Raw genomic sequence first — 11697 nt, 5'->3', positions numbered from 1 at the left:
CTAAAACCTCAGAGGAGGATTACAAATCCATTCTCATTCTGCCTCTCATTAGATAACAACCATGTGTCTCCCCATAATTGTTTCCTAGGTAGTGAAGTGTGCTGGAGTAGGATTCTAAGTGTATTGTCCCTCAGGGAGAAAAGACCTTCATGAAAATGAAATGAGGATCTTGTCAGCTTATTCAGCATGTGCAAAATTTTAACAAGGCAAAACTGTAGCGTAAGGAATTGTGCTCTTCCTGCCAAATAATTAAAAAAAAGACCTGGTAAAGCCAGGTCTTCCTGCTTTGATAGGCAATTGTAACATCTCAAGATTAATTTTAGCATTAAAATGAGGTAATTGCAGCACTTAGAAATTTATCAAAACCCTGAGGCAGATCAATGGGAAGGCTTTGAAAAGGGTAATTGTACCTGCATGGGAAAGATTATTGCTGTAATAGTATTAACCATCCCAATTAAGGAATACGGAATTGAGGAGCAATTTGTTAATATTACAACCATTCTCTGAAGAAGTGGTTAAAAAATCTAAGATAAATTATGTTGTTTTTATCGCTATTGTATCATGATTATTTAATTACTTAAGCTACTCTAACTGACATATATCTAGCCTTTTATAAAGGACTTGAGGTATATATCTGCTAGGCGTATCAAAGGACAAGAAATCAATTTCCAATGGAGTGAGGCCACTTTGTATTATATACAGTATGGTTATGCTAACAACAAAGGGTCGTCTGGCACCTCATCAACTAATATGTTTATTGTAGCATAAGCTTTCATGGTTAGGAGTCCACTTCATCAGATGCATGAAGACAAAATGGGCTCTGGTTCACAAGAACTAATGCCACCATAATTTTGTTAGCCTTTAAGGAACTACAAGGCTCTGTTCTTGGAGCAACAGACTAACGTTGTTACTCGAATATGGAATATGTTTATGCTGTAATTGCAGTTGCAGTCTAAGGGTTCCGCCTGTCTCACTGTGAAACTGCCCAGGTATTAAGATCTGCAGGAGACGTCTTTTTGAGGGTGTCTTTACCTGCAGAGGCCTGTTTGGTGGGCACAAGTGAAAGGTCTTTGTCCTGTGTTGCCCCCAAACTATGAAATGCTCTCCTTCAAGAACTACGGTTGGATCCTGCTCTCTTGGTCTTTAGAAAAGGTGTGAAGACATATCTCTTCAATTTAGCCTTTTTAAATTTAGTTTTTATATTTTTAATGTTCTTGTTTTTCTTGTTGTACATTGTTGTACACCACCTTCATGGCTTTTTGGCTTTTGGCAGATAAGATGGCATATAAATATTATTAATAATAAATAAATTTGAACAAAATCCCCAAAACAGTGTGTGTGTGTATATGGTTTATCTTTTCTTGTTGCTACAATGGTAAGTGTGGAGCTCTTATTCCCCTCAGTGTCTTTACTGCCTGTAGTGCAAGGATATGGAACATGAACCTGTATTCCCAGTCAAAAGATGGCAAATATTTCTTTCTCAGGGCCCATTGTATTTTTCAGACAAAAGCCAGAAGTGTATTTTGTTACACAATCAGATATCCTCATAGGTGATCAGGCTCTGTAATAAAGTTGGTGCCACCTAACAGTAAGGTTTTTGTAGTTATAGAATATAGGCACTTGGACATAGTCAGGGCATTGACTTTTAGAGGGAGAGATGTAGCACTGATGCATGGGATCTCCTCTCTTTCAGCCATACAGCTTTTGAAAAACAATGTCTTTTTCTTACAAGTGAAACTTGCAAGTGGGCAAAATCCTTTTACTATGCTTTGACTATGGTAGAATCACCAAAAGTCAAACAAAAATGTGTTTTAGCTCTAGTGACAACAGAATCATGTTTAATGACGCAAGTAACTATATTCCATATTCTGAGAGAAAATTAATGTTGTCCACTGAATAAGCATGGACAATGTAGCTTTAGGATGACATTGCACAAAGAAATAGGCGGATGTGTACCGGTTTACAAGACCTACAACAAGCAGTACTTGACAAACTTGTGCATACAATCTCCCAGCCAGTGACCTACCATTTATGTGAAATCACAGTTAAGCACTGGATTCCGTTTTGACAACCACAACCAATCCTCAAAAAGCAATGGGCAATATCCAATGCTGCCTGCACGCGAGCAAAACCCACCACCAGTGCAACGGGAAGCTAGTGGTTCCTGGAAACACTTGTTTCCGAAACAGGACAGGTCAGCGAAGGTTGCAGAAGGGAGCTCTGCTGAGCTGTTTGATTCAAGAAACAAGCGTTTCCACTCATTTCCTGGGTTGTTTCAAGAACCACTAGCTTCCCCTTGTACTAGCGGTGGGTCCCATGATTGCAACAAAACGAGCAGAAGTCCAGAAGCAGTATAGGATACTGCGCTATGTTGAAATATTGTACCAAACGTTGAATCATGTGTTGTGGTATACTGAACTGACTGTCCACCGGCTGGAAGCTGGCACGTGCAGGATTTCCTCATGCCACATGCTTCCTCAAAGTGGTTGTAAGAGCCAGCCCAGCTTATTACATCATATTACAGTAGAAGCAGAAGTGAGAGGTTAGAACCATCGACCCAGTGCAAAAGAATAAATACATTTAGGGAGTGTCAGGTGCAGCCAACTATTAAAACAACAGCTGGTAGAACAGAAAATGTTTTTAGGGCTGAAAAGATTCTAGGATTATTTTATAATAAAGCAAATGTGGTTTCATGTTTGTTTTCCAGTCAGCTCTTTCAACTATCCATCAGCATGCCTGCTGCCATAGTAAATTATCTGACTTTTCCAAGGTCTGCTAGAGAGTATCTTCTCGGAGAGCAAGTTGACTCCATTGTACAATTGGAATGGGTCTGTGATAAAGGAATAATTCTGACCCAGATTGATAATCAGTTGTATTGAGCTTGGTCAAGGAGTGTGTGTGGATGATGGAATTAGGGAACTTATTTGTCATATGACTACTAACTAGTATTAAAATGATAACATCTTGAAAAGGTAATTTGAATTGGTCCTTTGTACACAGCCTAAGAGACCTTTTCATTTTTCACCCCATGAAATTTCAGACAGCTTAAAAGATTTCTCTGAATATTTTTAGTAAACATTGGTAGTAATGTCCAGTTAAAATTAAATGTGATGCCAACCATTTGCAGGCAAAGTGGCGAGAACGTTGAGACAGCAAGAAAAGAATGCAATATTCTGGAAGTACACAGAGTTTGTTAAAGTCAAGTTCTTCCTGCGTCTTTACTTTAGAATGACATATGGTCAGAGATGTTCTCTGTGCTCCTTGCTGCAATTAATCTTTCTGTTCTTTTGATTAATTGGTGACATATAGTGTATCCCTCCCCATTTATGACCTCAGAGCTTTCTCTGTCCCCTAGCACTGAACACAACTGGTTCTCGATGACATACACAGAAATACCAGGGTCCATCCATTTTCGGATGAGGTTAATTAATTATAGTAACTTTAATACAACTTTAACCATGTCTGGCTTATCTTATCTGACGAAGAAAAAAGAAATCCTCCTTACCCTACGGTTATCCATAGTTTTCTACTGTTTTATGACAACGCAGTTTTGACTACTTGTACATGTCTTCCTGATTAACCATTGAATCCATTGTCTTTCTTCCATCTTATGACCTACTATCACTGGAAAACAACAGCAGCACTGACTTATGTCTGCATGTGTGCGTGCGGGTGGGCACAGTGTGTTTTATTCCCAACACGTTTTGAGTAAAACTCATTTTCAAGGGAAATTGTGGTTACAAATAAATAACTATATCCACTTGCCTGGGAGTAAGCACCATTGAATTCACTAAAACTTACTTCTGAGTATTTATTTAGGAGAAGAGAAATGGACCTCTTTTTTTGGCCCAAAGCCTACATTAGAGAGATAATGTGGTATAATGTTTTGACTGAGACTTGGAAAATCCAGGTTCTAGTCTCCAGTCACTTAGTCTCAGCCTAGCCTACCTCCCAGGGTTTTTATGAAGATAAAAATGGAGAGGAGAAGGACCATGTAAGCCACCTTGGGTTGCTTGCAAGAGGAAAAAAGTGGGATATAAATAACAACAACAACCTTTCAGAGAACTATCTAGGGGCTGTATGCCAGAGGTGGACAGGGGCACCTCATAGTCTCTTTTATACACTCACACATACACACACATTCTCACACATAACACGCCCCCATAACATGTACACAGACACACACATGCACACCCATCCACAGGTACGTACACACACATAATGAATACACATATTCACCACTACCCCTGAAAATTGCCATGTGGGAGAAGTTGGGGGGGGGGGTTGCAATGCACTGAGAGGGGAGAGAAGATAAGACAGTAGACTGGCTCAGAACTTTTTTAAAAATGTGGCTACCTTACATATTTCATGTGTATTGACAGGGTACTCAGATCTAACTGTTGTACCTGTTTGTAAAGGCAATTTCCCTTGCAAAAAGTGTTTGTTTAACTTGAAATGTGTGAGGAATAAAAGATATTCTTTTCCTATATAACTGCTGCTGCTTTCCTAAATATTTTTGTAACTGTTTAAATCTCTTTTGTTATATCCAATTCAAGTACCCAGCTTTTCTTATGACCTTGAGGAGTCTAGGTTTCTAGTGTATAAACTCAATTTTCATTCTAAAACACACACAAACAATGGGTAGAAAACATGCAGTGTGCTAAGGCACCTTTGCATTCCACACTGTGTACTCCATTATACATCATGGAAATAATTATGTCCGTTGTCCAAAGTCCATAAACTACTATGCAAGAAGATGGGGGGGATATTTGCCACTATTTTCTGCCAAGCAATTGAGAAAGCAGTTAAGAAGATGAGAAAAGCCCTGGAGGATTAGACCAAAGCCTTATGTTGGCACACATCCTGTGTCCCACGATGGCTACAATGCCTCTGGGAAGCCCACAAGCAAGACATGAGGGCAATAGCCCCTTCCAGCTGTTGTTCCCCAGGAACCGATATTCAAAGGCCTGGTGCCTCTCATCCTGAAAACAGCCATTTATAGCCTTATCCTCTAAGCGTTCTCACTTGTTGCCATTCTCACCATCTTTGCTTTTATTTAAGCACTTATGCTAGTGTATGTATGGAAAAGACGTGCTTTGTATTGCACAATTTATAATAATGGCAATTGTGGTTAATAAAAAGTCATCTTTCTAAGTTAAATCCTGCCATGTTAGTCATGCACATAGCTTCTGCACATAACTTTGCAGCCCTTACAGTGTTAAGCCAGGGGAAATTAGTAGGCCGAGGGACACAGTTATATGCCTGCCCGCTACCCCTGCTGTGGGGCAGTCCACCCTCAGGGAAACAGAGTGAACGGACCCCTCCCTCAGGGAGCCATAGGGCTGCACCATGGTAGGGGCTGTGTCTAGGGGTGCCAGTGGACATGGCTTCACTCAGGGCAGGCATCTGAGTGTCCAATTCATAGTCTTGAAGCCTTCGCTCTGTTTCAAACTAAGACTTATTCCCTTATTGTTTTCTTTTTTCTTTTTAGTTACCTTTATTGTTGTTTTGTAATTGTTTATTAACAGTGCTTTTTAAAATATTTTTGCATGTAAACCACTCAGAGGTTTTATTATATTAAGTGGTATACAAGTATTATTAATTAATACATTTGGAGAGAGAAAATTCCCCATGCTGGCTGGGGAATGATGGGAGCTGGAGGACTTTTTTCTGTCTAAACATGCATAGGATTGCGCCTTGAATGAATGATTGAGTAAATAAAATATTGTTCCCCCTTCTACACAACCAAAGCTCCACTTTTTGCAGAAAGGTGGGGTATTAAATAAATAAACCATTGAAAGTGCAGGAGCCTTATCCTCTTTTGCAACTGGCCACCTTACTGCTATATAATGAAGTTCCAGGGCCATTGATTCAATGCCCTATGACGACTTCCCGCAACCTGGTGGCTTCCAGATGTTTTGGTCTACAACTCCCAGCATTCCTGACCGTTGACCATCCTGGCTGGGGCTGATGAGAGTTGAAGTCCAACATAATTGGAGGGTACCAGGTTGGGGAAAGTTGTCCTATGAGTTTGAGAAACTTGTTCCAGAAGGAAGGAAGCCATTTTTGTCTTGAAAAAAGCTAAACTACCTCCACCTCACTGATCCGTCTGAAAGTGCAACTTAGGAGTGAATTACAGAAGAACTTAAGGTTACACCTACATTCAGAAGGGACAATTTTCTGTTCTGCAAAAGCAAAACAGCCTCTACAACTGATGAAAGTCATGTGCAAGGAGCCTATGACACATGCCAGATTGTAATAACTACAATAGTAACTATTTTAATAACTTGTAGTAACCTACTGGGTTTGTGGAGAGGCTTTGCATAGAAGATGATTATCCTAAAATGTAGCAACAATACCACATTTCAGCTTGGAGATTCTACTCTGCTTATCTTGGGTTAAGTTAGCAGTTAACAGTAGTAGTTAACAAGATGAAGTACACCTCACAGCATTTCCTAAATGCTGTGTTGAGTCTTTCTAAGGCTGTTAAATAGAGAGTAGATTTTTCCTCTACCCCACCCCAAGCTAAGTTGTGAGCAAGCATTTATTGCACACACCTGGGTGTCCCTTAAAACTGCACTAGCTTACTACAGGCTGCTCTTTACACTAGATGAAACCTGGTGACCCTTTCATCATCAATTAGATCACCAATTTTGTATGCTTGACAACTTGATATTACACTATCCAGCACATGGAGTGTGCTATACTAGAGCAGTGATTCAGCAAGGATACCAAAGCTTACCCACTTACAGTAAATATCCAAAGATATTAAGAACCTCAGTTAGTTGGATCTATGCTGGGGTAGAAAACTCTTTAAACTCACAGCATGAAGTTTAGCAGCAGTTCAAAGTTAAGAACATTTATTTCAAGGAAGATTGCATTACATACTTGGAAATACACCAGTTCCATGGGAAAGCCTATGCTGGCATTAGTTCACAAAAGGTAGTATTATTTTTTAAATGTTTTAGATCACAGGGATGGAAATCATCACATTTAAATGGTACAAGGAAACACTTTCAGAAAAGCAGTCACTTTATCAAAGACAACATCTTTAATAACAGAAAATCAGTCTGAGATGTACAGAAAGAGTACACACAATTTGGCAACATAGGCCAAGGAGCACTAAAAAAAAAAAGGCCACACACACAAAACAGATATAGAAATGCAGTTAATATAAATTAAGCTAACTGTGTAGCTAAGGAACATTGTTTTCTTTTTTAAAAAAAACCCTAACTATGAAACTGGAAAATTCAGGGTGGGTTATTCTCTCCGAGACATAGATAGTATACTATATTAAAGGAAAATAGCAACAATATCCATATCACTCTTCCAATCTACAATTGTAGAAATTTCTATAGAACTGTTGGTTTTATCTTTCTTGCTTTTTTTTTTTAAAAAAAGGAAAAGCCTTTACCCTCCCCACCTTCAAAAGACATGCTGCTTGCTGTCTACTTTCCATTTCCTTAATGTCAGAATCTTAGTTCTGCCTTCAAATTAAGAACCTATGCATTTTGTTGACTTCGCATTACTCCCATCTCCTTAATCTCAACTTTCTCATACTTTCCAGTCCTCTGTCTCCTGGTGATCACCAGCACAGCAATCCCAATAATAATGGCCAAGATCACCACGACCACCACTGCAATAACGCCAGCTGTCAAGCGTTTCATAGAGAACTCTGGATTTTTTTCATCAACGTAGTAGATTAGGATCTCTTCGATATCTAGAGGTTCTCCATTGACAGAAAGATTAAACGTATTACTGGAATGAAAAATGGGGTCACGCTTGATGTCTTTTTCAAAGTAATAGGCAACATCTGCAATATCGACATCTCTGTAAGACTTCTGTGAATCATTCTGTTTCAAGTCAATACGGATGAATGGGTGGTCATACTTGATAGTTGGAATGAAGTTTTGATGGAGCATGTACCGGTTTTGAATGAATTGTCGGAGATAGTTTGCCACTTCAGACTCAGAGAAGGCAGATTCTCGCTCTTTGTGCTTTAAATGAATGACGATCCAGTTTGTTCTGACAAGCTCACTGCACTTCATGTTTTTATCACCCTTGTCAGTTCTCCTTACCCCAGCGCTGTTGACGCACCAACAAGTGTCTGTCTTATTGCACTGCCTCGCCTTGAAGATGCCACTGGCCTCACAATCTGGATCATAAAGCCCATCGTTGTCCAGAAAGCCATGTTCAGGCTTCGTGAAACGCCTCGGGTTTACACGGCTCATTTCCGCTTTCATCAGCAGACATTTCGAAGTCAGCATCGAACAATCCAATCTCTGGTTTGAACCAAATGCTGTGCAGATGCAGCTACCAGAGTCCGAGTTACAAGATGTTCGTCTGTTTGTTGGACATATGCAGTTATCATTCTGGGCTGCTCCTGTAGCCACAAGCATCAAAAAGAATGCAGCCCCAAAAGTAGACTCCATGAGTTTGGGGAGGATGAACAGAAGGTGGCTTTAGGAAGAGACAGTGAACAGAGCAGCCTGAAGACAAGACCCATCCACAGCAAGAGCTTTCTGGTTTCTGTGTGACAGGTGCATCTGCTCCCTCCCTCCCTACATTAACATCAGGCCTGCCCAACCAGTTCGCCTGGTGACTCACAAACAAAACAGGTCTCTGGTGACGCAGAAAACCCACAAAGGGCAAGAGCACTGCACCTTCTTCAATTAGGGAGTGGCAGCAACTCTCTGCTACCTGCCTGCCTTTCCTCCCACTGAATGAGGAAGCAGAACATGCCAGAAACACAGAAACCGATACAAGGTTAAGCTCTTTGCAAACAGAAATGTGCCTACCTCATGGGCTGAACCCTAAGTGCCAGTCTACAAGCTAATGTGAGACCAAACCCCATCCACCCTTTTTCTGTCAGCTATCTGCACATGCACAGACACATGAGAACGTCCAGCACACCTGAACATTGAAGGCAAATAGCAGCACAAGTGGTCAATATACATGGTGAACAGAATGGAGGGAGGGAGAAAACAGACCAGCACTTTATTGAGAATTCCCATTATGGCTCAAGGATTCAGAGATTCAAGGTGATACGTCTTCCATAGGTATTCCACTGAACAATGGTGAGAAAGTCAGCAGGGGATGTCTCAAATATGAGGTGACCCGAAGGCTCGTATGCAACATAGTCACTCGTTACTGCCTTCCTGTAATGTGGAGTGGACTTCTCTTCCTTTCATGCTCCTGTTATGGCCAGTTCACATATTACATGTTTGGGTGTACACCTAAAAAATGTACACCTAAAAATGTACAGGGTAAATCTGGCAGACATAGTTATCCTACAAATACATTCAGCAAGAACCATTATCGACTGCAGCCCACTGTTTTAAGTGTACACTGGGCTTTGCCTCAGTGTGATGTGAGAACTGCAGATCCATGATCAACTGCAGCCCACTGTTTTAGTGTACACTGGGCTTTTCCTCTGTGTGGTGTGAGAAGTGGCCTTCACGGTCAAGTGGCACTTTAGGAATGCTGTTTCTAATAGCATTGACCTCTAAAGGCTTGCTCCTCCTTGAGAAGTGCTGCCCCATCATGGAAGTCCATCCAGTGGGAACATGGACTTCTTAAAAATCTGTGATATCCTGACACAATGAGAAAACACTCATTACGCTTCCTCTGCTATTAATGACAGCAGTGCCAGCTCTAGGTTTCTGAAGGCCCTTGGGCAAGATACCTTCAATGAGCTCCCTCAGTGAGTGTGCCTTCTCAGCACCATTGTCACCAGCTGCTATTGCTCTTCATCCGCTTTCTCATCACTGCTACCACTTGCTTGCTTGGCAGCCTGACAGCAAATAGGCTGTGGCATCTATTGTTCCTCCTTCTCACCGCCACCATCGTCTGGGCCACAGCAAGAGAGGTGAACAAGCAGGTTCTCCAACCCTACTCATGAGTATTGTTTGAGCACATACTTCCACAAGTGGTGAATCTTACTAGTAACAAAGCATTCCATGGGAGTGTTTGTATTGCAGCTAGCAGCATTCTTTAACAAAAGTGTAAAAAATTGGGGTGGGACTGGGAAATGCCAGACAACGTTGTAAGGGTTCTGAGGAGGAAGAGTGTCCCTAGTGATGGCTGGAAAGAGGAATAACTGGAAAGAACAGTAGGAGAGCTGAAAAGCAGGATGGGATTATTTCCAACTTGATCAAATATATGATCATCATAATTAACATGGATATAGGCCTCCTCTACTCATGTAGCAGAATTAAGTGATAAGATATGAGCGTTAAGGCAATAGAATGGACTCCATCACTGCAAACGATCCTCTGTGTTAAAAACTCCTTGCAAACTGAAATCGAGTATGGCAGGGAGATTCTATAGCTTCCCAGACCTTTGCCTCAGTGCTGGTTTTCTATTTTGCAGGGAGTATTTTTCCCACTCCTTTAAAAATAGGAAAACATTCAGAATCGTATCCCCTATGTGGTCTGAAGGGGTCTATTCTACCTCTTCAACATTAGCATTGTGGCTCAGAGATTGAGCCAGGAAGTCACTGGTCTGAAACTCACCTCTGCCATGAACTCATTAGCTAGCCTTAAGCAAACTGCTCTCTCTCAGCCTCAGTCCCCCACCCCTACCCTGTTATCTGTAATATGAGGAATAATATTGACTCACCTTACTGGATTGTTGTAATGATTAGGATGACATTATTTTAGTCTGTTACTGTAGTCCTCTAGGCAAGGTACAACTGAATCAACAAAAATCAAAACAAAAATCAAATGATACAATGAAAACATAAAATCAAAAACGTCAGTAGAAAAAATGCAAATACATTAAAAGGGCTACAATGATCCCATAGGAATAAAAATAGAGCAATCAACCACTGTCGAGGGTAAACCTTTATACGAAAGTTTATATCAACTTTCATATAAAACTTAGATACATAATATTGAAAGATATTAAAATAATGCATGCAAATTGCTTTGCACAGCATTATATTATAAAATAATAATTGTATTAATTAATTCTGTTGTATGTGTAGCACCACCCATAAATACATTTCAGGACACTAGAAATATGTCATCAGTAGTATAAAATAGTTTCTCTATATATGGAGAGAAAGGGGGTGGGGAACCAGTACAGAAGCTTTTAGACCTTATTTCTTCTACTAATTTCCCATGTAAAATGCCAGCTGCTCTCAGTGGTTTTAAGACAATATTCAGAATGCACTTTCTTTGGATTCCCAAGGTGTGCCTTTCACTGAATTGGTATAGGGCAGTTCTCACTGTAAATGGTTTTACCAGGAGACCATGCCAATTGTCAGTATCTTATCCTGTCAGTGTCTTATCCTGCCCTTATAAGTCTGCCTGGATAGAACTGGGCCTCTTTTTAGGGGAGTGGGTGGAGTCTAGATGGGCAACAATTTCTCTTTCTTTTTACAAGTCACTCAACAAATAGCAAGAACCACGCTTCATTGGAAAAGCCAATTGGTTGGGTAAGTACTTCTCCCACTGAGTTACATGGATCCAGGATTATAGCAAGTGCTTTGACCATATGCGTGGCAAGCCAAATCATCTTAGTTTTTGCAAAACCTCCTTCTGTTCCTTATGAAAGAATGTTTCATGAAAGACACATGTGATTTAAGGGGCCATTATAACATAGTGGTCAGGAGCATGAATTAAAGCTCAGCAATTCAAAGGGAGTGGGCAGTAGCGAAAGATGGAAGGTGGAGGGGCCAAGGGCCTTTCAGTA

General features: G+C 40.6%; 1 protein-coding gene across 2 annotated transcripts; it reads right to left on the bottom strand.

The window, feature by feature from the left end:
• Window positions 1-4699: 4699 nt before the first annotated feature.
• TACSTD2 (tumor associated calcium signal transducer 2) lies at window positions 4700-10923 on the bottom strand. Of its 2 annotated transcripts, none has more exons than XM_084852382.1 (2): window positions 10621-10923; window positions 4700-8460 (listed from the first exon to the last, which is right to left on the bottom strand). In XM_084852382.1, exon 2 carries the CDS (start codon window positions 8430-8432, stop codon window positions 7503-7505), a length of 930 nt encoding a protein of 309 aa, XP_084708508.1. In that variant the 5' UTR covers window positions 8433-8460; window positions 10621-10923; the 3' UTR covers window positions 4700-7502. The 2 variants fall into 2 exon arrangements, with proteins under 2 accessions (XP_084708508.1, XP_084708509.1); XM_084852383.1 differs by having other exon boundaries at window positions 4700-8383.
• Window positions 10924-11697: the final 774 nt, after the last annotated feature.

This window comes from Heloderma suspectum, chromosome 4 (assembly GCF_057233095.1).
Source record: "Heloderma suspectum isolate Gila_16-S chromosome 4, 16-S_ref, whole genome shotgun sequence".
NCBI lineage: Eukaryota > Metazoa > Chordata > Lepidosauria > Squamata > Helodermatidae > Heloderma > Heloderma suspectum.
This window is presented reverse-complemented; position numbering and strand designations above follow the sequence as displayed.